The following is a 26,708-nucleotide window of genomic DNA, read 5'->3' as shown; positions in this document are numbered from 1 at the left end:
TGAAGTGTAGTGTTGTGTATTGAAATGGAAATATAGATACAAAAAAAAAATCCGTGGGGGCCAGGGGGTTACAATGACATAAAATTCTTGGGGATGAAGAACAACGAAGATGATGAAAAGGCAAAGAGAGGGGAGAAACACCAACAAAGATTTGTGTCTACAATGAACAGCAACATCTGGAAACACTGTTGAAAAAATAGTGACAGAAGGGACATACAGTAGTTGAAATATTTAAAGCTAAAACGGACCGTTAACCTTGCATCAATTTAAAAAAAAAAAAGTCTCATGTAATTTGACCTCCTTCCTACAGTTGGCGCTGTCACTGGAAGTCTCAATGTTCAAAGAGACTCGCAATGTTCTCTACTGCTGACTCCTTCCATTGGTTCATTCACAGCCACTTCCTGTTTGGCTGTGTTTTGATTCGCATTTCACTGACGGACGCCGAGAGGGAAGTCTTCATTTTAAACAGTGTCAACTAAACAAACAGTTTGTGGTGGTCGCGTAGCTGGTAAGAACCCACCCGATTGAAGATGTCTCAGTGTTGCCAATCTCAAGTCATTTGCGTCGGTGTAATGGAAGACGACAAGAAGGAAAGGAAAGTGGCTCTCATCACCGGCATCACTGGACAGGTACGGTCAAGCCTTCGTGTTACTTTCCTACAATGCCAGCAGCGTTGAGAGTGACGTGAAAACAGCCAATGTCGGTTTTACTGCTGCAAAGTCAAGACCCCTTAACACGCCAGAGAGATCGACTTGGTGCTAGAAGTTCAATGAAGCTACTCAGGCTGTATACATTGGTCACTTTTCAGCGTCATCGTCATATTTCTTGGACATCATCATTATAATTGGGGCTCGGTCGTCTGAAATGTCAAAATGCACCAAGAATGAAAAAGATCTTTGGGGAAAAACAAACTAAGCAAAAAGTGTCTCACTCAAATGATGTCATTAAAATGCAAAGGGTTAGTGTAGCAATACGATACGATATACTTTTATTTTAAAGGTTGGGAACTTTTTCCTGGACTCCGTCCAGCTGCAGTTTACAGTAAAGAAAAGAAACGACAGAAGAGATCAATTAAAATGAAATAAGAAGTGCAGCAATAAGTAGAAGACTTCCCAGAAGTCACAGTGTAATATTGTATTGTAATGTAATGTTATATTCTGCGTTGACAGTCTGTAATGCCTTTTTAAACAAAAATTTAAAGTTGATTTATAATTATTATTATTATTATTTTTTTTAGCAGTTTCTGCTTTTATTTAAAATTAGGTGGAGGATTGAGAACAGATCTGTATTATGATCCAAAGACACTTTATGTTGATCATTTTCATGTGCACAAATGTTTATTTCCAATTCAGTTAGTTATATATTATATATATTTAAAAAAAAAAAAAATCCCCAAATAGTACCGGGGTACCACTACAATTGGAGTTCCAAAATTTAAGCCAGCGATAGAAATGAAGTTTGATTTCGAAGTAACCACTGGAGGGTGCTGCAGCTGCACAAATGGGAAAACAACCTGGCCTTTTGAACTGCTTTTAAGATTGTAACATGACAACGGCGATATGTGGCAATTTGAATTTGAATGGTGATATTGCCCTTTGGGTTATATGCCTACTGCCACTACAGGAACTTTATGCAGGAGACAGCCATGCATCTGGATCGAGCATCTGAAGAAATGACTTGCTGGGCCACGAGGTCACAGCGGTCATAAATTGCTCGACGGCCATAAATTTGAAGGTGGCACGCTGCTTTGTCGGAATACCGTTTGACTCGGCTGTCAGCGGGAAGTTATGGGGTGAGAGGGTGTGAGTTATGAGAGACCACCTGAACGCCAAGGAACAGTGGGGGCTTGTGGCCCATTGGACTGTTTTGTGATGGGGGGGGGGGGGGGGGGGGTGGGGTTATGCAGAGGACAGGTTCCTGGGCTGTGCTGCTCCGCTGCCATATGATCCTCCAAGGCCTTGTTGTTCTTCATTTGCCGGAATTCGATGAGGTCCCTCGACGCATTCGCTGTTTGCAACAGAGAGTGTCGTCTTACAAGCGCCAGAAATAATAGTCATAAAAGTACGAATGCGTGCGCACGAGCCCCCAGCCCCTCGTAGCGGCTGTTGATGGCTCCTTCAAGGCGGATTCATCAGCAGCATGTCTGACATGAGTTTGGCAATCTTGAAACTGTAAGAAAGTGAAGCCGCTTGTGCAGTTGGTGGCGGGAAGATGAATTATGTTGGGGAACAATTAATGATGTTACTCTCCTTACATGGTTTTTTTTGAAGAGTTCATGTAAAAGTTTAAATTCTAACAAACACAATTATGGCCCAGCTAAAATTAAAGTGGCTCTTCAATCAAACTCATGCAGTTATTTTGGTTTTGTTCGTCCATCAGTAGTTAGCAGAGTACTTTTTGTTCAGGATTGTAAAAAAGTAACAAAAAACAGATGGCGTCATTATGATTGCAAAAGGCAAGCAAGCATCTTATTGATGATTTCAATTTTTGGAAATGAATGGATTTTTGTAGATTGTGTTAATTATAAGAAAACTTCCTTTCGCCTTTGCAGGTTTTATTGCTGTCAGCTTGCACTTGAGGTTGAAGAATGTAAAAAGCTTCTCTTTTTTTTTCTAAGACAATCTCATGCAAGGACCTTTTTTGTCTTTTCTCGTCGGTACGCTGTCAAACTTGAAGGCACCGTTACAGCTCGCATGTATTATTCTTTTCCACCACAGGACGTTTTCCTGATTAAAATTCAACTTCGATAATTGCACATCAAAGTTATAGAATTCCCTGAGTGATATTTTGTCACATTGAAGTTTATTTGTTTACCAGCAGGTGGTACCAAACTTCCAGTATTGTATTTTGATTGATCCAAAACACCCATTTCACATTAATAGTTTCTTCTTTTCTTTTTTTTTTGCTTTAAAACAGGAGATTAATGTTTATAGTTGTTTTATTAGTTTTTACTTCTGCGCCACATTTTCACACATTGTGTGTTTTTAAAAATAATCCAATTGCGATTTAATGTGCAATTATATTCTTCAAGGTCTCCTTCTCATGTACAATATTTTTAATAAACAAATTCATCTGTATTACAATAAACAATATCACACTTTTCATACGTAAACATTTTTGTTGTTTTATAGTTTTTTTTACGGTGAAATAAAGGCTTTTGATGATTTAAGAAATACAAAAACAGGACTATAAATCACTTGTTAATTCATTTTGTTGTCATATTTTTACAGTTTGATCAAATCCTTGCCACTGGCATTAACCTGAAAAAAATGTGATCCTAGTCCTCAGAATTACAAAATGGATCCTTAAATAAAGTCATTGATTGGCAAAACTGCTCCTCTGAGAAAAACAATTATTTCGAGCTTTGCATTTCAAAAGGGGCAAAAAGTGTCGACAACGAGTCCGAGTGGATTTTGTAGAACTGTGTCAGGTGAGCCTGGAGTGTGTGGTGTGTTTGCGTGGCCGCTGCTTTCTGCCAGCCAATGGTCAAGTCTCCATAACAGGAAAGAGTGAGCCGAGGCCAAGGTTTAGCGGCTCGAACGGCTTTCAAGGAGCTTCTTGTTTGGAAACGGGGCTGCAGCTCTTCAGGCATTTTTTCCATATTGCTCTGGCACGGAACGCTTTGACCGTCCCTGGCACACGGCGAGGAAAACGTGACACCAGCTGGAGCTCTCCGTGCTAAATGAGAGCTAAGGGGGCGTGGCTACCTGGGCCCTTCTTCTAATCTGCGATATTACGGATAAAGCTTTTTCAACCACTTCCACCGGATTGTTGACGGTGCAGATGCAGAACTTGTAGAGCAATTGTTTTGCTGTATTTTAGGACGTTAAAGATGAAACATTCACTTCTCTGAATCAGTGAATCTCAATTGTTGGGTCCCCGCTTTACGATCGTACTGACAGGACATTTTGAGGTTACAGATGGCGTAAAGAAAACCGTTTTCGACCTTTTTCGAACTTTCAGCTTCACACAAAGTAGACGTTTTGTCAGTCAGTCACAACCAAGTTAGTAGTTTGCGTGTTTTCATAATCAACTAAGCAGAGATCAAGTTTGACTGTCGCATTGTTAGTCCTCCGTTGTAGTCTTAAATGCAATTCCTCGGCACATTTGGCCGTGATGTCATGTGGACTGTTGACCAACGTTCCATCATGCGACTCCTTCAACCTTTCTCTCCACGTACCGGCCTTCTTCTGCCTTCTGTTACTTCCCAGACCTGCACAGGAAGTCCGGGTCTGGCCCGCGCAAGATGCGTACGTGCACATATGTGAGTGGGATTGAGGAATAAATGGCATGCATGACTGCCTGAAAATGTTCCCCAGTGTTGCGGAACGTGCGGTCGGAAAGTCTGCGGCTGGAAAAAAGACGATGAGTTGAATGGATGACGGGAACGGGGCGGGCTTCGCCGTTTCACAAACAAATACACGCGTCCAATTAAATACCATCCATCCTGTGTGGGCCCGCCTGCAACATATCTGCAGTACCGTTGAAGTTTTCAGCATGCGTCCATTGCAACTCGGTTAAAGGGTGGTCTGAATGTTTTTCAGCGAGAGACGGTGTGTGTGTGTGTGTGTGGGGGGGGGGGGGGGGGTCGGCACTGGCTACGCCGGCTATTGTTTGTATTGGGCCCCAAATGACTGGCTCCGTCCTTGGGCTGAGCAGGCCAAGTCGCAAGCCGGCCGACATACCCAAAGTGTGATTAGCAACTCGCACATTGATGAAGAAGGCAGCTAGCAGCTAGCAGCTAGCTGCTAGCAGCTAGCCGCCGTGACAACGAAAGTGAATTGCACGACACGAACGGAAAGCAGGCCCGCACGATCGGGGATCTCTTGGCCCATTGGTCGTGAGGGACCCGCCAGGATACGACGAGCACTGAGTGTATGAATGAGCCTTTTGATTTGTCATCTTGTCATTTATAGGATGGGTCTTACCTGGCGGAGTTTCTGCTCTCCAAAGGATACCAGGTAAGAAAGAAAGACGGTCCATCCATTTTCGGAACCACTTGGTTAATTTGGTGACTTTATTCATTTATTTTTAATGTCACCAATCAGTGATTGAGTTGTTGAGGCAAATGTTGTATGTGACCTGGTAAACCAGTCAACAATTCCGCGTGTCATTGTGGACGCAAAGACGTGAGTATTCATCACAGACTGCTAAGTGCTTTATTGTGTTGCACAAAAATGACACAATAAATGAGAGAAATGTATTCCTGGTATCTCATCCCCTTATATCAGTGCTTCTAAAATGTATTTTTTAATCCCCCGCCCCCCCAAGCCTCTGCCGATACTATAAATAGCATCATTTGTGTGTACAGTTGTTGAACGTACAGAGCCAACCCACAATGCCACTGCCACCTACTGCAGTGGATGTGCAATTACATTTGATTCTAGTACAGGAAAAAAAACAAGTCCCCTGGGATAACACGCACCCTCCCTGGCATTGCAGCCATATTTGCATAAGCTGAACCATAATGAGTTTGTTTTTTCTTGCTAATAGCTGCAGAATAAAATCCTTCTTCTTAAATGTGATGGCGCTTTGCTCGGAGTTGAGCGCACCTCATGTCGTGACTAACGTCCGTCTTCATCCCGTCGTCTGCACGTTCAGGTTCATGGCATTTTGAGGCGGTCCAGTTCCTTCAATACCGGACGCATTGAACATCTTTACCAGAACCCTCAGACACATACTGAAGGCAGTAAGTGTCTTTTCTTCACTTTGTTCATATAATAGGAATAATAATTTAACAACCACGAGGATGTTGTAAAGCGTCTGCCCACTTGTGTTGACTAACGGCGTTTATTTGTGAATTATTTTCCATGCCTGAGCATTGAGAAGTTTCTTTTGTGACAGTTAAGTCGGACAAATGCGGCGTTTAACCTTTGAAAAATAAAATGAATCATTTAAACTAAGAGCCGTGTTCAACCTGGTAGAATTTCCTCGGATATTGAATCGTTTACAGATGTTGGCTACATCCATTGATTGTATTTACTTTCATGTGTGACATTTGTTACTTTGTGTGTCAGATATGAAACTGCACTATGGTGACCTGACGGACAGCACGTGTCTGGTGAAGATCGTAAATGAAGTCAAACCAACGGAGATCTACAACCTGGGCGCTCAGAGTCACGTCAAGGTTAACTTAAGTCTTTCTTATCCCCGACAGCTCACATTCAAATTTGCCTCGATAATTGCTACCGTCAACTATTATTTGGGATTTTGACCAGCAAGTGCAGGAAATGTCATGTAAAAAGAGGAACACAGCCAAGTGGGAGAATTCAGCACTCTTGCCAATGACAGACAGACAGACAGACAGGCAGACAGACAGACAGGCAGACAGGCAGACAGGCAGGACAGGACGGAAGCTCAGTCACACAGACAACATGTGTGTCTTCCCAGCATGGCTCGTCTCGGCACAAGCGGGAATCCTCTTTGACGCTAGCTTTACTTCTGTTGGCGTCTCTCAGGAAAATACGCACAGAAAACACTTCATAAAAGACTCAGGTGTCTTTGGGAAAGGATTTGCGTTGTGGGTTGATTGCCCCTTCAGTGACAGTCGTCGGGTTTCCGTCCAATTGCTTACAATTTCTGAAGCAAATTTACTGGAAATGCGACTTCTGCCCGTTTCCATCTGATCTTCTTTTGCCAATATTGAGAGGGGACTCCGCCGCTGTAGGTGGCGCTATACACCATAAAGACCCAACAGTAATTTAAGAGAAGAAGAAGAGCAGGAAGCGAGTGCGCCGTGCGATGACGTGGTCTGAGTTTGCTTTTGATCAACCGTAACGTTTCTTTGCTGTTTCCCATCTAAAATAGCGTTGACATTCGCTTCTTTAATTCCAAAAAGATTTCAGTTTTGTGGTCCCACCAAACAAACCTGACTTAATCGTTTTGCCATTGCTTTGTGACTACAAACGTACGCGTGACGTCATATCCGGTCAAAACGTGCCACGTGTTTTCGGTCTTGCCAGCGGTTTGTATCGCAAAACCCGTTTTCATAACCAAAATTCACATTTTCCTTTTTTCGATACGCTTCAAAATCCACCGCCTCTAAGCGTCAAAACTTTTTTTTTTTGCGTATTTTGAGCTCTTCGTTTGAATTTCTAGTGTTTCCATTATTTTTGCATTTCTTGAAAATTTGAATACAAATGTGTGGATGATAACCCAACGGAAGTCAGTGTGATTGAGAAGCGTTGTCGTGACTGTTTTGGGTCTGGTCATGGGGTGGTTTTGTTACGCTCCTCCAATGTCCCTTGTGATTACGATGATGGAGTTGTCAGTTGCTAGGGTCCTGTAAGTCTCATTCTTATGTCCTGTGTTAAGGTTCTTCCTTTGTGACCTTTTGTCATATAAACCTTTATTCTGTCATGTAGAATTGTGCATTTTCCCAGCGATCGTAACCCGACGACACTTTTGCCCTCATGCGGAGGCTCCTTAGCTGAGGTTTCTATCAGCGCGCGGAGGTTTCCTATCCCGCCGCTTTCATCCATCCAGCCCGTCCGGTTCTGACCAATCCCTTTATGAAAAGGTTAGGCCAGAATACAGGACAGGCTGACTTGCCTACAGATGTTGAAAATGAACTTTAACTTAAGAATAAGGCGTGTTTGTGCCAAGTCAAACATGTCTGCACTTTCCCTATTGAGAGTCAAGGAATGTATTGTGGTTGCCCTTTGCCAGTCCCAATTGCTGCTACATTCATGAGTCACTTCTCTTCTTTTTTCTTTTTTTTCCCCCCCAAGCAAACGTGTAAGAGCTGGACAGAACTGCACACGTCCTAGTGGGCAAGTGTGGTTTGGCGTAGAGACTTAAGTAAACAAATGTAAACAATACACATACCAAAATGAGATGTTCTCAAATGAAGCCAGAGTTCAGCGACGTGAAACCGAAATAAACTGCTCAAGTGTCGTTTGACCGATAGATGGCAGCAGTGAGCCATTGCAGTCGACTCTCTTGGGACGTGAGCTCAGCAAAGCAAATAAGTCCAAGTCTGTTGTTGTTGTTGTGTTTTTTTTTAAGGGATAACAAAATTAAAACAAGCAACATAATAGCCACACTAGTTGGTGTGTTAGTGAAACAAAACACTGTTGTGTTCACTCTAGAAAATTGCAATGTCGCCGTAGATCAGAATTCTGTCGTGCCCAACTCTGCCGTGGTGCGTGCAGGATTTACTAAAATGATGGAGGAACGTTTTAATAAGCCATCTCAATGCAAAAAACAGCCATTAAAGGGAACGGCGCTCTCTCAATGTAGAAAAATAAATCAATTGAACATTTTACAATCACTTTTGTCCCTTCTCCATTATTTATACATTTCCGTCTTCCTCAGTAAACAGCGAGTAAAAAAGTATCTCAGTCAATCGCACCGCACTAATATTGCAATAATCATAATAATGAGAATAATTTAGTGCCTCAAAACGAATGTATGGCAGATAACAATTCAAATCTTTTAAAGCATTCTGAATATTGTCATCCTGCCATTCTTTTTTTTTTTTTTTTTGTTACGTTGGCACATGCCCGGAATGTTGCGAACAAATGCATCGATGTATTTTGTCTCGCTGTTGCCGATGTGTTGCGCAAGGAGCTGCACTGGCTAGCAAAAGCATCACCTTGAACGTGCCTGCGATTAACGTCTGGCAGGGCTTATTTTGGACGCGCACCAGGACTGTCATTGCGCTGTGCGGTTTGCTTACAAGTCTAACTCTTGTTGGAGTTTGTCACAGACACAATGGAAGCTCTCATTTCTTTGTGTGCGTCTCATGATACACATATATATGTATATATACGTCAAAGTGAACAATTTGAATTGTCTGTCGATGAAACGTTTCATACTATTTATACATTTTCTCTCCTTAAATGGGTCAATTTGACCCGGAATGTTTAATGTTCCAAAACAAACCCGATAAACATGATTTAGCTTATCATGAACTGTTTTCTTTGCACATACAATGTATGTAACTGTCTCTTAGTCTGTTGACGTGACGTTTCAAAGTAAAAGCAAACCAACTGTTGGGTCAATATGACCCGGTTGGTTACATGCTGAATATTTCAAAAGCATCTCCACTGTTTTCATTGCAAAAGACTCCAGATGATGATTTTGTCCGGCCTTCTTTTTCCTCCATCTCCAGCAGACAGGAAGCGAGTTCCCGGATCTGAGTATTGGAATATGTAGATGAAGTGTAAGGTATCAGTGGAGTGCAAGAGGTTCGGTATGCGAGTCTTTGAATGGGTCTCTGTGAGCCCGTGTTGATATCCGCTCCCACGCGGGAAACGTGTAAGGCGACCTGGGCCGGGCGACTTGCGGTCAGAGTAGAAACATTTTGCGGCTTTGCTTTGTCATGTGTTCGTCCCGGGGAAAGGTGTGCACGGGAAAAAATAAGACGGGTTCGACCCATCGCTTTCTAATTGACCGGTTTGCAAATGTTTTTCATTTGTCTTCTTTGGACGCCGCTGCAATTGAGCCTGCAGTCTTCTGCCATGAAAATCCACTCTCGTGTGCGTGCGTGCGCGCGTAAAAGATGTTCTCTGGAGCAAACATCTGGGCAGCCAGAGGTTGCACTTGCGGTTCAAGCAGGTTGCTGTCGGATCGTGGGATAGTGCGGGTCAGCGCAAGTTCTTCCTTCATCTTCCTCCCTTGGGCTGATCATTATCCGTCAATCAATTGCTGATTTTGCCGTCTGTCCACAGCAGCGGCGCATCCTCAGATGCCGTTTTTGCTCCCAAATATGTGCGACCCGTGTTCCTCTTCAGCGGTCACCTTGCAATTGTCCAAAAACTTTCTCTTGCAGGAAAACCCGCTTTCTCTTTCCACAGTTGCGAGTTGTGCAAGAGGTGGAAGGAAGGAAAAGCTTCTCTGCTGTCCGACGTGGCAGAGAGAAAAGTCTTTCCATTGATAGCCCAAGCGGACTGTCGGCCGTTTCCTTTCCCGAAAACCTTTTGACTCCCGAAAAGAGCAGACGTGCTGCAAAGGTTCCCGCCGACATTCCGACCCCGTGTTCTGATGTTCCCACCCAAAGATGGAGTTGGGTGCGAGCCAAATGTGACCCCAAAGAATTTTATTGACTTCACCTCTCTGTTGGTGTGTGAGGTCTGCCATCATTCTCATTGGTTGGAGTTTTTGTCATCTCATTCACTTAACACTTGCGTTCAATCGGTCACATCTGGATGCTACGTCGTGCGATTTCTTTGTTATTGCGATTCCCTTCCGAACTATGTCAGGCGAAAATGAAAGTGGTTGCACGTCCATGTGAAATCGCATGGTGTTCCACAGGGTTCACTTCTGGGGCCTCTGCTCCTTTCGTTGCATTTGTCCCACAGCGGGCGGGACTTGTTTGAAAGTGCTCTATAAATACAGACTTGAGCGCTTTCTGAATTCAAAGTGAACCGGGTCAGATAGGATGAAACGCTTACGCTACCTGTTCATGTTGTTCACCAGTAAAGCCAACACCTGCCTTGAATTTGAAAACAAATCACATCCGTTTTTCACTCACTTTTTTTGCAGATGATGTGCTCCATGATATCCCTCGATAGAGAAATTGATGTAAAACAGATTTTTTTTGAGGGGATTTACACTGCTATTAAGCCATTACAAATATGACAGAATTTGAACTTTTTCTTTTGCCCTATGATTTGTGTGGCTGTATCAGCTGGCCTGGCATTACTTCTGCTCGCCCAACCGTGGTCTGAGCGTGTAACGGGGAAGGTGCCGGTCAATGTGTGCAACTTAAGAGCAGTTGCACCTGCAGAAGTACCAGCGTTGCCGTAAACTGACTGTTATTTCGGTGGCGAGGCGCGCACGCTTGCTCATGCTTGCGGGCTCTGCCATGTTGGTTATCAATCGCGATTAGCATTAGCACGCTAGTAACACTAACTACCATTTAGTTGGCATATACATGATTATATCGACATTCCACATGTCAAAATGTGAGGAGTTATTTGCTCCTGGTGATGCATTACGAAAGAATGATGCGGAAAAACAAGGCAAAAACCAGGCAGCTTGAGTTTTGTGGTGCTTGAAGCCAGACGGGGACTTTCCACACTTTTTGGGCACGTCTCCTGAATTTGACAGGCAATCTTCAAGTGGGCCTACCTGCCCTAACATATGCTGTTGCCTGCAAGTTTCTATTGTGTGCGAGCCACCCCAACATGTCACGTCCTCTTTTGTCATATCCACTTGACGTGTTTGACTTTTGTATTTGTTCATCTCCATAGCTGCAGCGGCTTACATGCTAATATAGTTGAGGATCATCACAGACAAACAATTATCATCGGTGAAAGTAATGTCCGCATTTTTGTGTCTGTCTTAATATTTATTTGTTTTTTTACCTTTTAAACATTTTCTTGTTTTGTACCAAAAAACACAAGCTAATCTCCAACTTCAAGTTTTTGCCAACATAAATAATTAAATATATATTATTAGAAATATATATTATTAGAAATATCTATTTCTAGAAATGCTTTTTGGTCCAAAAGGAACTTACGTAGTTATAATGTTTCTATTTTTTTTAATTGATCTTAATATTTTTAAATGCTTAAACGTTTTCTTGTTTTACACCCAAATATAATACCCCAAAAATTGTGATTTCAATAATTACCAAAATAATCGTGATTATTATTTTTTCCATGATCAAGCAGCCCTAATTTTAAGTGTCTTTGACTTTTTAGTACAACATATTATTTGCATTTAAACTTGAGGAACTTCTTTTCTTTTTTTCTTTTTTTAACCTTTATTAGGGGACATTTTTTGTTTAATTAAACATTTGAATACAATGAATTTTTGAATGAAATAAATCATTTCTAAAGTAATGTCTTTTATTTTTCTATATATTTAAACGTATTCTTAATTTTCTCGGTATAATGCTACCGTAGCTAACAATATACATTTTAGGAATAAAGTTCTGTCTTGTGTTTTTATTGTTTAATCAATTTTTTAATGATAAATATTATAATGAATATTTGATATATATATATAAAATTATTCAAATTTTTATTTTAATAATTTTTTTTAACCGTTGGAAATATGAGCCTTGTTTTTGTCCCTTAGATCTCCTTCGAACTGGCCGAGTACACGGCAAATGTGGACGGCGTGGGAACGCTTCGTCTTTTGGACGCCATCAAGACGTGCGGCTTGACCAAAAGCGTCAAGTTTTATCAAGCCTCAACTAGCGAGTTGTACGGCAAAGTCCAGGAAATCCCCCAGACGGAGGCCACGCCCTTTTACCCTCGCTCGCCTTACGGTAACGTGTTCATCGCCGATGTTTCGCCGCGTTCCCGAAGTCAGACACACAATTCATAACGTGTGCTGCTCATCTGTGTGTGTGTGCTTGTGTTGGTTTCGTGTAAACGAGTTTGAGTGCGCAGGCAGCCAAACGTCTGACTGAAGACTGCTTTGGCTCTCAGCGAAACAAAGACACCTTTCTATTCACAGCACTCGCCACTCGCTTTCGGCGTGTAGATGCAAGTGCCGATGCGCACGCGGGCGATACACGCGTGCGAGCGATCCACTTGCATGTTCTTGGTTGCGTAAATGCCCTCCTCACTGACACTTGACCGGCCGCCAACACTCTATCCAAGGTTATCAGGAGGTCTGCTCGTCAATGAATTGGTTGCCGTGGAGACCTCTCATCACTTCCAGTGTACACAGAGTCAAATATTGACCTCGTTTTCTCTTAAGTGGGAAGAATGAAGCAATGTGGCCACCATCTTTGTGGAATGTTAAAAAAATAAAGCCAGAATGAGTACTTTAAATGCCCCTAAAACCCTGCAGAACAAATGAATTCACCCCAAAAAGGTGACTGCTAAAAGTTCCACCTATCCTACTTCCCACACTTCTCTTCTAGCCAATAATCTTCCATTTGCGGCTCGGCACACTTTGAATAATGTGGATTGGCAAAGTCCATTGAAACTAAAGTCAAATCCATATTGCCACTAAAATGAGCAACAGCCATCTACCAAATCTGCTTTTGCAGTTAACCCATTCACTGAAGAAACCCCCTTTGCTCCCGGCCGTTTTATTGAATTTGGACAGATTTTTGCAAGGCCCACAGAATATTGTGTTCTATTGCTATAAAAACATGGAACTTATCTTCTTTCAACAGGAAAAAAAAAAGTATATTTCTCTCTGTTTCCGTTTTGCAGCAATTAGCAACAGAATATAGCTAAGTTTCATCATTATTCACAAATGTGTTTAAAACAGTGGGGCAAAGAGCTTTTTGCAACATGGCTGATCTCTTATACTCTGCTGCCAACTGCTGGCCGCTTTTGTAATGACTGCCATTGCTTCATGCATTCTCTTCAGTTCAGAGGCTGCATCAAAGCCTTCTTTATGCTCTAGCATAAAAAAAACAAACAACTAAATATGTTTTTTGGACCATGGTCATATTTAAAATAGAACGTTTTTATATGTTTTTGGGAGCAAATGAGTTAAACAGCACAAAAATAATAGAAGAATCATTTTCTGTGTCTTTGTCACTGATAAAGGTGCTGCTAAATTGTACGCCTACTGGATTGTGGTGAACTTCAGAGAAGCCTACAACATGTTTGCTGTCAACGGAATCCTCTTCAACCACGAGAGTCCAAGGAGAGGTAAGAGCAGGCAATCGGAAAATGCAATGTTTTTAAGAAAAATCCTTTCAATGGATCTATTTGCTTCCCTTCCCCTACGAGTGACGACGGCGTGCTCGCCGAGCGGGGCGTCAACTATGCCACACCTTTTTTTGTTGCAAGCCATTAGCTTTTACTGGCTAACCCTTGACCCTGCCTGGGTTCGTTGTCAGGGCCGTGATCAGGGGAGAAATCGTAAACAGTCGAGCGCTTGACCTGGGCACACCGCTTGAGATCGAGTCATGTGGTATTCATTTTGGGTCACGGCGGCGTGTAAATCAGGTTCAACCGGTGCCTGCAGCCTTCGGGGCATAGAGCGCATATTAAAAATGGCTGCACAATCTCTCCCGGCTTTTTTGTTTTGTTTTGTTTTGTATTGTATCATAAGGTAATAAGAAAGCAGACTGTCAAAACAATGAAGTATATACTAGCAATTTCCAATCAAATAGTTGACTTGACTTCCTCCCATTCGTCACCTCATCCATGTGTTGGAAGGTTCTTTATTAGTATCGACTGTTGGCATTGGCAACAATGTTTTTTCACTGATGAACAATGTTTTGATGTATCCATGACAGTGGCAATCCTCAAGCATACACTCGAGGAGCCACACCCATTGGGTGACATCAATGAGCATTTCTTACTCCGAATTGCGTATTTGTACTCCAACAATGTTCGGGAGATGGAAAATGCAATTGTTGGAGAACGCATGCAGTCATTCATGAATGAATGAATGAACATCTGCTGTTGCAGGTGCGCTTCTCAAATGATTGAGCTTGATAACGCTTCTTAACGCATCGTCCAACTCATTAAGCTCTTTTTGAAGATGGCGGAACCCTGGGGCAGCTCATACAATAAAAACAGCAGAGGCCCCAGAATTGAACCCTGTGGAACACCATATGTTCCGTTATACTATATATCTGACCTGGCGACCTGTTTTTTTCAGGGCCAATACGATACCAATTATTAGTAACCGATATTTGGAGCAGATATTCATTTTCACTAAAAGGGAAAATATTGGCATAAAAATTGTAAAACAATACATTTTACATACAATATAATGTTATTTATTTTAATTTTAAAGCATGTTTATTGAACAACTTTTAGGGTTCGGAAAATATTGGAGTTAAAAAAAAAAAATCTTAGTCAATAGACATCTTTCTTGTAAAAATCGAACAAAAAGTTCCAGGATCACCCAGCGGGGGCAGTAGCATGTTTTCAAAAGTTAAGTTGCTCAACACAGCATGAAGGGCCTGCATTAATAAAGAAATCACGTGACGTATGATCACCATCACAACAGATCTGTTGTCATCTCTACATGAAACCGCAAAGAATCCAAAAACAGTTCAAAAGAATTTGACTTTTGCCAGTAACGACCGTCAGCCGTCACACGGATAACCTGTCGAGTTTGCGGAAAAGACTGGAGAGTAAAGATGAGTCACTCTTTCTTTTTTTCCCGTATGAATCGTTGTCATTTGCAGGACACGGCTGATAACCGCTAGCAGGAATGTGCATCTGGTTTCTCTTAGCAGGCTAACGAACACCTGGCCACTCAACTAATAAACAGCCAACGTCCTTTGCTGCACGTTGGAAGATTCAGACGGGATAACCTGGAAAAGAAAAATAACCAAAGAGACGTCCCGCATGCAGAAAAACAAACACAAGTTTGCGTCTGTTGTCCATTTGTCAGTCATCTGTCTGTCCATCCATCTCGGAACAGCGGTCACTCCTTTTTGGGCTGGCGATTCGCGTAGCGTTCGGTCGCCGCCTCGGATGACCTGAAGCTCACCAATGCCGGCCGACAATTCCAGGTTGAATCGCTAAAACCAGCTTTCGGTCCCTCTCGCGCCTTGACTACCTTTCAGGTGTGTCGTCAAGATCCGCGCAGTTCCTGTCTTCTGTGTCGTGTTGTCTGCCGGCACGCGTTTGTTTTTCCGGGGTTGCCACGGTAACCGAGATTCGAGTTGAGTTGAGAACTTGCTGTCAAGTACCGCGACGGCGCCGCGCTCGCTTCCAGGCTTCTTGTTCGGCCAACGGTACAGAAAGACATCAGCACAAAATTCCTACATTTCAGTTTGATTTTGGTGTGGTCACTGGTTCGACAAAAACATTGTTATATTGCACACCAATTCTTTTTGGGAATGATAGCATTTTATCTGGTTCACTGTGTGGAGATGTTCATTCTTCAGTCAATCAACTTTATTGCACCTCGCACAGTGGGGAAAAAAGGCTGATTTTGTCTACGACTATTCGAACCCTCCTTCAGATGACGTTTCTCCTCCCCTCACATCTGCCCCGTTCATGAGTGTCTTTCAGCATCCGACTTTCAGATATCTGCAAGAATTGAGCAATGTTTGCTGCCTGATAGAAACGGACTTTTGATGAGTGCCACGTTTGCCAACGTGCTAAAATGAAACAACGCAAAACCTTGGAAACTTTTTTTTTTTAATTTTTGGGGTCAACAGGGAAACACCAAGGGTCCAAATAATTCTGAAATTCACCAGGAGACACATTCATGAGTACTTTTTTTCTTTCAAGCGATTGAGTGATGTTTGCATCTTTTTTTTTTTTTGACACGTGTGCTTTTGCTGCTTTTGTCTGAGCCAAATGTTGCCTGTTCAGACAAGCGCACTGCAGAACTGAGCTCAGCTATGAAATATCTGAGAAATACTTGGAATGATCTGTGTGTTCATCTTAAATTTGTGAGATAAGCGATCGTCTTTACGCCATCGTTTTTTTTGGGTCGTAATAAAAAAACGAATGCCAGGTTTAAAGGTGGAAAATGACTTACCTCACAAATAACGATCATATGATGTAATTATATATGTTTTTCTTGATTGAATACTGAGCTGCATTGGACGCATCAGCTCACAAGACTGTTGATGAAAATGTGAAATAAAAAGGGTCCCAGGACTGCGCCCTGGGGCACCCCTTACCTAACATCCAGAACAGAAGAAGCGGATCCAGCCACACGCACTCATCCAGCTCAACTCGTCTGACCAGCCAATCAACCAAACCCTTCATGGACTTTCCTATATCTAATTGGTTCCCAATCCCAAGCCACGGCGGGATTGAAATTCACGTTTCTCCTCCATCTTGAGTGTTGCTTCATCCCAGCTGTGCCAGTCAAGCCGATATGTTCCGTTTTTCCTGTCACTTCTCTTGCCAAAAAAAAAGGAGCGGGCGTGGAAAAGAACTGACATGGAAGAACAAGAAAACAGGCGTGTGAGTTTCTGGCATGGCTTTTTGCTGTGGGTTCGGGTTTCGTGGCCCGTGGAATTGTGACGTGACTTTCTGGCAGCTGACGGCAAGGTGAAGCGGCCACCCCTGCCCTGTTTGGCCTGGAAACTTGCTCCACGCATTCCGTCCCCCCCTTCGCAGGCCTCATCCTGGCGGTCCCGAGTGCCGCTGCCAGTAAAGGAAACGCATTAACGCCGCTGCCAGCAACAGAGCCGGCTTTGTCCCACTTGAATTCCGTTCAAGCGCCGACGCTGCCTGCCGCGCTAATTAGAGAAAGGAGAGCAATTGGGAGCAGAGGTGCGAGCTTTAGAAGGAGACCGTCGGTGCGCCGGGCGCTAGGTAAGGACGCAATCGGCTCCGTTGCAGTTTCACCTCAAAACCATAATTAGGAGCCGAATTTGTCCCCGACCACACTTGCAACTCAAAACCATCAGATATGATTTGCCCAATACATGAAATGAAAACGCATTCGTCCATTCTTGCCTGAAGCAGAGAGTGACTGCGGACAAAAAACTTGTCTTTTGGAAAGATGCTCGTCTGCTTTCGGGATGTGGCCTTTGAGCAAGGCAGCCACCCCAAGACGTGGAGCACTTTTTGCACGCCTCATTCACGCTCTCGTTGCAGGCCTTCGTGTTTGTGAGCTGATGAAAAATGCAGGAGAGTTCACCGAGAGGGATTATAAGGAGTATTGCTTATATATATTCATAAAAAAAAAAAAAAAAAAGTGACGTAAGACCCTGATGTGAATGCGAGTGATTCTAAAATCCCTGTAATGTTGTCGATCCCTCCTTAAGAAGGTGTAGCAAACCCGTGTTAACAGACCAGCAACATGTCCAACCATTAACATGCTGAAATGTGCGCGTCGCTTTCTCTGGTCTGTTTCTGCTCAGCCTGCAGCGCTTGTCAGGATTGCATGAAATAATTGCTACAAATTTGGTGCATTGCTACGATTCGCGTTCGTGGGATTTTCCTGAGTCTAAATCGAGGCTCTGCTCCTCGTCAGGGCGACGGCAACCAAATGTATGTCGAGACGGAGCCGTGCTATTATGGCCAGGATGGGCGCAGCGGGGGAGGGGGGGGCAACATTCATCAAAGTTATGCTGAGGTTAAAAATGCTGGGACCGTTGTGAGAGGTTCAGGATTACGAGAGATTGATTTACATTTGCAATTATTTATAGAGTGAAAAGAGATGCAATGTTTGAATGCACTTGGAAATCGCATCTTGGCTTTCGCCTCTTGGGACGAGCGAATTTCAGTTCCAATCGTGTCGTTCGACTGCGACGCTGCGTGAGTAGAGCTGACGCGATAATACTCGGGTTTGATTTCCAAGGGACTTGTTTTGCTTGGACAAGGGCAACTTTTATGAGCGGGCTCTCCACAGCATGTTTTCCCCCCGCAGCTTGAAGAGGGAACACGACACCGGGCCTGAGTGTTCCGCCAAAAGACGCGGGACTTCGCTAACCCCGCTAACGGCCCATAAATTATGAGCCCATTTTGCTGTCTGTACACATTACGGCCGTGTGAAACGGCGCCCGACATTTGCCAAGTCGTGCATCTCGATGCTCCTCAAAGTCAGCCTGCAGTTGGGGAAAACCCAGGTGATCCTCCCGTGGCACTTTTGGTGATCCCCCGCTGTTCTTTCAACTCCTAAACTCGCTGTCTGGCTTGCTTTGGCATCCGGGCCAGATTTGACACCGAGACCTTAAATTGCAGACGAAAATGACAGAGTGGAGCTAAGATGCTCTGGCTTTGATAGCAAGTGGTAACAAATTGACTTGACTTAGGCTGCTTGTTGTGTTTTTGTTTTGGATCAGTTGAAGCCGAGCAGCAGTGTGGCGCTGGATTATTTGGATTTGGATTTTTTGTCATTGTCGGGATCGCTCGCCCAACCTCAATGAGCGGCAATTATTGCCGCTCATTTTACACTCTTGTGTGTGTTCAGCAAAGCGGAGCGAACTTTACGAGCTTCAATTGGAATACGCTTGTGCTCATAACTTTTCTTTTCTTTAAGGGTCCAACTTTGTGACACGAAAGATCAGCCGTTCTGTGGCAAAGATTCACTTGGGCCAACTGGAGAGCTTCAGTCTGGGTAATCTGGATTCCAAGAGGGATTGGGGCCACGCCCAAGATTATGTCAAGGTAAGAATGGACAATAATCGAAACGCGTACGCAAGAGCAGAGAAACGCACGCCAAATGTTCCCCATTGTTCAAAATTCAATCGCGAATCAACATGCAAAAAGAACCTTTGTTGCTATTTGGGGCGTCAGTCAAAGTGTGCGCGGTCAGTTGTGAGCAGCAATAGGAATGAAAACACTAAACGTTTCCCTCAGTTTTCCCCGTTGTTGCAAAAAGTTCCAAAAGTTTTGGAACAAACTCGCAACCAATTCCTTTATTTTATTTTTGCTGGAGGAGACGTCCGACAATAAATAGTTCTTGATGTCGACACACGGTTTTTGGGCTTTTGCCTTGAAGACCACATGAACTCATTCAAACCAAAAAGCGGGTAAAAACTTTATATATATGTAAAATATAATTATTATTTTTTTTAATTTATATTTATTTATTATAAAATGTTCTTAACTCTTTGACTGCCAGACGTTTTCAGAAAAGGGATGCCGTGGGTGCCAGCCGATTTTAAGCATTTTGACTGATCTTTCAAGGTCCACAGAAAATTATGTGTTTGGACTATGGAAACACACATACTGCCAAAACAAGATTGGACTCTCATCTTCCATCAGAAAAAAAAAGTTTGTTTCTACCTTATTCCGTTTTTGAGTAATCAACAATAGAAAATGGTTAGTTTCACCTGTTTAAAAAAAAAAAACGTCTTTTAACGTCTTTGGCACTCCTCCATAGGATTTTACGAAACGTTATTTAACGTTTTTGGCAGTCAAAGAGTTAAATTAAACACATTAATAACACCATAAGGGACATAGTAACTGCACAAGCATACATCCAAATCGCTGACCTGCACACGCATAAAAACTGCATAAGCAAAATTCACCAACATCATAACACAAGGACTTTGCGACCCAATCGGAACACTGGCCTCATTGTTCATCTCACATACCTCACAATGCAAACCCAAGAGCGATAATATTTTGTTTCAAATTCCACTGCAGTGAAGTGAATTTCGTTGTAAAGCCGTCTCAAGCGTGTGCACGGCATGTGATCTGCGCGGTGTGCCGATGTCCTCAAAACACGGGAAGCTTTTCCCGGATCATTTGCCAGTTGAATACGTGTCCCGTTTGAAGCCTCCTGTGATTGTCTGCCAAACGCCAACCGCAGGTAGCGAAAGGGAGCGGCTGCGTTACGATCCCGCACGCTGCCAGGCCGTAGACCTCACCGGGATTTCCCACCGCTCACCCGTGGCCCCCCTCGTTCCTTCCTTGAACAGCCCCGCAAGGAAGCCAGAAATGACGGGAATGCCGCTGAAATGGCAGAAAGACGCTGTTTGTCTTCATGTCACGGTGCCGGCAGCAAGCAGAGAGAAAAGCGGCCGGATGAAACCGACCAACGGGGGTCAGTGCATCCGGCATCAGACGGCGCTGGCTCGCTCCACTTATTGATGCGTGTGGAAGGAAACATTCCTTGCAGTCATAGCATGCGATAGGTTCAGTTTGGAACGCGTACGCAAGCTGTGGAGATGAAAGCAAGAACGTGTCCAGCACAAGAGCTCTCGCCGCGCGCTGTGTTGTTCTTCGGAGGTGACGGACGGCGGCATCGGGAGCGGGGAACATTCGTTTGGATGGAGGTTCAACTGCGTGAGGTCACAACGTTAGGTCACTGGGTCAAGTGTCAAAGGAAGGCGGTTGCGGCGCGGCACGGATGCGGCACAGATGCGGCGCGGATGCGGCGCGGATGCGGCGCTGCCATCCACGAAGTGTGCCGAACACTCAACAACACATTTTTTTTAGCTTTAGCAAGTACAATCTCACAGTATTCAAAACTTCAATGCCCGTTTTATGAAGGACAAATACACTGAAAACAAGTCATTGGGATCGTAAAATAACTTTCCGTGTAGATGCAGGACTTTCGTTTGTTTCGGTTAATCGTGTTTTTGCTCCTGGCAACGTTACAGATTGTCCGTATTTTGTTAAAAAAATCAAATAAAAATCGTCTCGCCGTCAGGCGTGTCACATTTCTGTGTTTAAGTTTGAATTTGCTCTGCCGTCCGTCAGCAATGAATGTCTGTGCGGAAACACCAAATATTGGTTCCGGCCTTTCCGGTTCGCGCAAATATGTGTTTTTAAAATTACTGTACAAAATATTTTGATGTACAAAAGAGTTAAAAAAAAAAAAAAAGAGTATAAAAGTGAAGCTTCATCGCCGGATGATTATTTCCACTAATGCGAAGACAAGCACAGCGTGTCAACAACTGCTGCCGGTGCATTTTGTGGCGTTTGATGACGATAAGCGCTTTGGAAAATGGATGGATGGAAAAGCAAATAGCAGGAATAGAATGCAGATTTTTAGCCAATGATTTGCTCCCGTGCTTCCATATTAATAGGCGATTCATAATGTATGTATTGTTGTCATGACTAAATTGGGGAACCCTCACTGCATTGAAATGATGACGAAAATGTTTCACGTTTGTCGCCTTTGTGTTAAAAAGTGTGATTGTGAAAAATATCAAGCTCGCCAAAGAGATTTCGTTGAATGGAGCTTTTCAAGTCTTCTTGTAGAAACAAACCGGTTGATTCCAATGGTTGCGTTCTGACTTCCTACGACCTCAACCCGTCCGTCCGTCCGTCCGTCCGTCTCTGCATCCACGCGTGTGGAGCCTTTGCTTGAGACGCTCCAGGTTTCCTGTGGGAATTGCCGACATTCCAGATCGGCTCAATCAGGCACCTCGGCGCTTCTCGTCTGCGGCTTTCGGGAAGCCAAACAGAAGCCCAGGCTACTTTGAGGCCAACGGCGGAGAAATGTTTGTTGAACGTCATGCACGGATGAAGCATTTCTTCTGCTCAAAGTTGAGCCGCTCTGCAGGCCTTCAAAGCCTGCAACTGTCATCAGCGCCTCGTCGTTGCTTTTCCTCGCCGTCGCTTTTCCTCGCCGTCGCTTTTCCTCGCCGTCGCTTTTCCTCGCCGTCGCTTTTCCTCGCCTTCGCTTTTCCTCGCCGTTGCTTTTTCCTCGCCGTTGCTTTTCCTCGCCGTTGCTTTTCCTCGCCGTTGCTTTTCCTCGCCTTTTGCTTTTCCTCGCCTTTTGCTTTTCCTCGCCTTTTGCTTTTCCTCGCCGTTGCTTTTCCTCGCCGTTGCTTTTCCTCGCCGTCGCTTTTCCTCGCCGTCGCTTTTCCTCGCCTTCGCTTTTCCTCGCCGTTGCTTTTCCTCGCCTTTTGCTTTTCCTCGCCTTTTGCTTTTCCTCGCCGTTGCTTTTCCTCGCCGTTGCTTTTCCTCGCCGTCGCTTTTCCCCGCCGTTGCTTTTCCTCGCCTTTTGCTTTTCCTCGCCTTTTGCTTTTCCTCGCCTTTTGCTTTTCCTCGCCGTTGCTTTTCCTCGCCGTTGCTTTTCCTCGCCGTCGCTTTTCCCCGCCGTTGCTTTTCCTCGCCGTCGCTTTTCCTCGCCTTTGCTTTTTCCTCGTCGTTGCTTTTCCTCGCCGTTGCTTTTCCTCGCCGTCGCTTTTCCTCGCCTTTTGCTTTTCCTCGCCTTTTGCTTTTCCTCGCCGTTGCTTTTCCTCGCCGTTGCTTTTCCTCGCCGTTGCTTTTCCTCGCCTTTTGCTTTTCCTCGCCTTTTGCTTTTCCTCGCCTTTTGCTTTTCCTCGCCGTTGCTTTTCCTCGCCGTTGCTTTTCCTCGCCGTTGCTTTTCCTCGCCGTCGCTTTTCCTCGCCTTTTGCTTTTCCTCGCCTTTTGCTTTTCCTCGCCTTTTGCTTTTCCTCGCCTTTTGCTTTTCCTCGCCGTCGCTTTTCCCCGCCGTTGCTTTTCCTCGCCGTCGCTTTTCCTCGCCTTTGCTTTTTCCTCGTCGTTGCTTTTCCTCGCCGTTGCTTTTCCTCGCCGTCGCTTTTCCTCGCCTTTTGCTTTTCCTCGCCTTTTGCTTTTCCTCGCCTTTTGCTTTTCCTCGCCGTTGCTTTTCCTCGCCGTTGCTTTTCCTCGCCGTCGCTTTTCCCCGCCGTTGCTTTTCCTCGCCGTTGCTTTTCCTCGCCTTTGCTTTTTCCTCGTCGTTGCTTTTCCTCGCCGTTGCTTTTTCTCGCCGTTTTCCTCCTCTGGCTTTGAAATGTTCATCCGGCACGACGCCGCCACGGCAAATGTCAACAAGTGTCAGTTTGTAAACAGAAGCATGTGTGTCGGCTCGAAGCCCACAACTGCTTTTGCTCCTCATCTTTCGCCGCCTCCTCACCCCACCCAAGACAGGGAAATTGCTCCTAATTGGCTGCGGACAGATTGCGGGTGGCAGGAAGGGCGTGCTGAGCGTCTGCTTTAATGACGTCTGAAGGCGCGCGGCTGACTGGGCATCATCTCGGCCGTGTATCGGGTATCGCGCCCGCTCAGGCCACACCCACCAAAAGCTGCCCAGCTGCTCTCCTTCAAGCACTTTATTATCATCCTGCTATGACGGGAGAAATTTCGAAGGGAAAGGAAGTAGATGGTGTTTATGCAGCAATTTTCTCAGACTGGCAAATTGCTGTACATAGTTGGAATGCTAAAATGATCACCTTTTTGCGTGTGTATGCCGATAAATATATTGACTAAAAACAGATCAATCGTATTTCCATTTATTTCAATGAGATTACAAAAGTGTCAAACTGCTAACGTGGAGTTTTTGTCTGCTCCATTTGTTCAAACGTACTTGTGGGCTAAATGCTAAAAACATAGCGCTTTTTCCCATAATGCCACTTGGTATTGGCTTGACCATGTTCATGCATTAAGGGGAAAATGGCAAATGGAAATCATGCACTGCAGACATAATAATAAATCCTAAAAATAGGAATAAAAAATGTTTGCTTAATTTCTGAACGTATCGGTGTAATGTAGTTCAAATGCTAAAAAAATACACATTTTTGATATCATTATTTTTACACAAATCAATACCCCGTGGTATTATGGGGGGGGGGGGGGGAGCAAAGTTTTTAGCATTTAGCCTACAAGTTTGAATGTTGAAAAACAATTTCCTCCACGTCGGCAGTTCCAAGCTTTTGCAAACATAATTACAAACTTTTCAGGCCACAAAATGAATGAAGCTTATCATTTGAGTCTCCTTTCGTTTTGTTGTCAGCGTGTGTGGACATCAAGGTGAATCTCTGCTTACAAATTTGTTCATCAGTTTCAGCTGACGACGACAAAATATGTACCTTACTTTGATCGCTGTGTTAAAAAATGCAATTCTGCGCAGTATAAAAATAGGTAAGAACCGCGTTTCACACAGTGTGTTTTTGATACAAATGTTTGCATTCACTGTGGTTTCTGGTAGCCGAGAATGACCGCCACATCCCACAATGCAATGCGAAAAGGATCTTTTTTAACACGTTGTCGACGATACAACGCGACCGGGACAGCAAGCGGGAAAGATTTGTCTTGCGTCTGAAAACGTGTTGTCCAGTTAGCCGCTCCCTTCAATCGCAAGCTTTTGCTTCGAAGCCGCCGTTGTTGTCACGCTTTGAGCGACTGTTGCCAGATGAGTTGCGGCCGAGCCGTTGTGAAAGCCGTTCTCCTTCTGTGTTTGTTTTTCCTTCCAAGCGGATGATGACGCCCGCGTGCGTGCGCGTGTCGTTTGCCTCGCGGCGAGATAACTGTCCCGATTCCTGGCGCGGCGTTGGCACCGTTTGGCCACAGGAGAGCCGCGCCGGTGTCGTTTTTCACCATCTTTATTTTCCTTCTCCTTCTTTTTTCTCGCGCCGCAGCCGTCTGCATGTGCAGTAATGGTTACAGATGAGGCTAATTAGCCAATCGCGGCGCCAATCATTGATGATTGATGAAAGCGCTCGCTCATTCATCACACATTTTGACAAAACGAGCAATTTCATAGCACTTTGTACAGTGAGCTCCACCTGTGTTTGGAGAAACTTGATCTTTGTTGTAAGTCGGTTATGACATTGTTGGCTGCTTGTGAGGTTTGACTTTGGAATTTGTTACAAAAGGTCCTGTCACATTTGGAAGCACTATTATGCTCTCAGAAGTTTTTTTTTTTAAATTTAACTAGAGATAGACTGATGTGTTTTTTTTCAGGGCTGATATCGATTCCGATTATGAGTAGTTCAGGACGCCGATAACCGATAATGGGAGCCGATATTCATTTTCACTAAAAGGCAAAATATTGGCATCAAAAATTACAATAATACAAACTCCAGCACTTAAATTTTTTTAAAAATAAAAAAATAAAAAAAGCATGTTTATTGAACAACGTTTAGGGTTCGTAAAATATCAGTTTGAAATCAATCTTAGTCAATAGACATGTTTCTTTTACAAAAAGTAGCATGTCTTCAAAAGTTAAGTAAAAACTTAAGTTATTAGCTCCCTATTATTTGCTACAGAAAAACGTTTCAGAAAAACATAAAAATATCTGAAGCATTAAAATTGTACTTATCCGTATTTTTATACTTGGCCATATGATTCTTCAAAATGGCTGATGCGGATATTCGTCCAAATGCTGAATATCAGCGCCGATAATCGGTCGGCCCCTAGTTTTTACTAGTGGTGTCAAAATGAGTGCGTTCATTTTGAGTAAATTTAAAGTTCCTTTAACGCCGCAAATGTGTGTCCCTTACTTGGAAAACCTGTACTGGGTGAATTCCAGTCGCAACGCATCAGACACGTCCAGGTGGCAGCGGAGTATAAGAGATCAACCAGGGCCATGTTGCAAAAAGCTCTTTTTGCCAGTGTTTTCAACAGGAATGTGAATAATGATGAAACTTTAATGCTAATTGCTGCAAAACGGAAACCGATCGAAATTTCATTTTTTTTCCTGATTAAAAAAGAGACTCTAGTCTTTCTTTTGGTAGGTTTTTACAGCAATACAACACAATATTCCGCGGGTCCAAATCCAGTAAAACAGCTGGGAGCGAAGGGGGTTGCTTCAGTGAAAATGGCTGAGTTCATTACGATGAAAAATGTTAATCACCTGACGCCTGTAGTTTTTCCTTTATTGGAGCTTTCGAACCAATGTGCTTGCAGATGCCTAATTCATGGTTCCCGGGAGAACCGCCATCTTGAATGCATCCTATCGTGTATGTGAGCCCGACTGAAGCATTTTGGGGGAGTTTGCGATTGTGTCAGGAAGTGAAAGGAGGTGTTGGATGGCGCAGCAGGTCTGTGTTGATGAGCGAGCGCAGGGATGTGCTAGCGTCACCGCTGGCGCGGGGGCGGCTCATCTTGTTGAAATTGTCTGGCCCACTTTGGGACCGGAATGTGCGCGACCTCCTCTTCCTCTTTCGCACCCCCCTTCACGCACACTCGGCGCGTCTGCGACTCCGTCAGACGGTCCAGCGGCTCGTGGGAAGATTCTCTGTCCAGACTGCCGAGTGTCAAAGTCAAGCCAAATATCAAAAGGGTCGCAGCTCTCGTCGTGTTCTCACATATCTCATAGTTGCTCTTGAGATAAGAACTTTCTGATATTGCTTATCTGATTTTTTTTTTCTGCTGCAATGGTAGCATTTGTTTTGAAAGCTCTCACCAGGACAACGTGGAAAGAAGATTTTTTTTCCAAAGAAATAGACAAATATAAATAGCGTGTCTGTGTTGTGTTCATGGAAATCCGCTATTATGCCGCAAGGCAAACAATAAACTGTCTTTCATGACCAGAGTGAGGGTCAGACAGAAGAAAACCGGAAATGAAGTGTGTGATAAAGAATATCCTCAAGAAACCGTGTGCTCAATTTAAACAACATCATGTCAGCGTAATCAATCATCGTTTTGCACGCCGCCTGTTGCTAGTGCGGAGCGGCTAGCAGTGCG

The 26,708-nt window shown here is 44.0% G+C and overlaps 1 protein-coding gene across 2 annotated transcripts in view; it reads left to right on the top strand.

Moving 5' to 3' along the window:
* The first annotated feature begins 388 nt into the window (after positions 1–388).
* The window catches only part of gmds (GDP-mannose 4,6-dehydratase), a 68,159-nt gene continuing 41,839 nt past the window's right edge, over positions 389–26,708 (top strand). For both annotated transcript variants that reach the window (XR_013296502.1, XM_077585133.1), the window contains exons 1-7: positions 389–629; positions 4,917–4,961; positions 5,602–5,689; positions 6,018–6,127; positions 12,031–12,223; positions 13,467–13,571; positions 18,838–18,965. Coding sequence is in view for 1 of the 2 variants with exons in the window: in XM_077585133.1 (XP_077441259.1) it covers positions 531–629; positions 4,917–4,961; positions 5,602–5,689; positions 6,018–6,127; positions 12,031–12,223; positions 13,467–13,571; positions 18,838–18,965 (768 nt within the window). In the remaining variant the exon portion in view is untranslated. The remainder of the gene's footprint in view (positions 630–4,916; positions 4,962–5,601; positions 5,690–6,017; positions 6,128–12,030; positions 12,224–13,466; positions 13,572–18,837; positions 18,966–26,708) is intronic.

The sequence above is a fragment of the Vanacampus margaritifer genome, chromosome 13 (genome assembly GCF_051991255.1).
Source record: "Vanacampus margaritifer isolate UIUO_Vmar chromosome 13, RoL_Vmar_1.0, whole genome shotgun sequence".
NCBI classification, from domain to species: Eukaryota; Metazoa; Chordata; class Actinopteri; order Syngnathiformes; family Syngnathidae; genus Vanacampus; species Vanacampus margaritifer.
The sequence above is the reverse complement of the archived record's forward strand: the minus strand, read 5'-3'. Positions and strand labels throughout refer to the sequence as shown.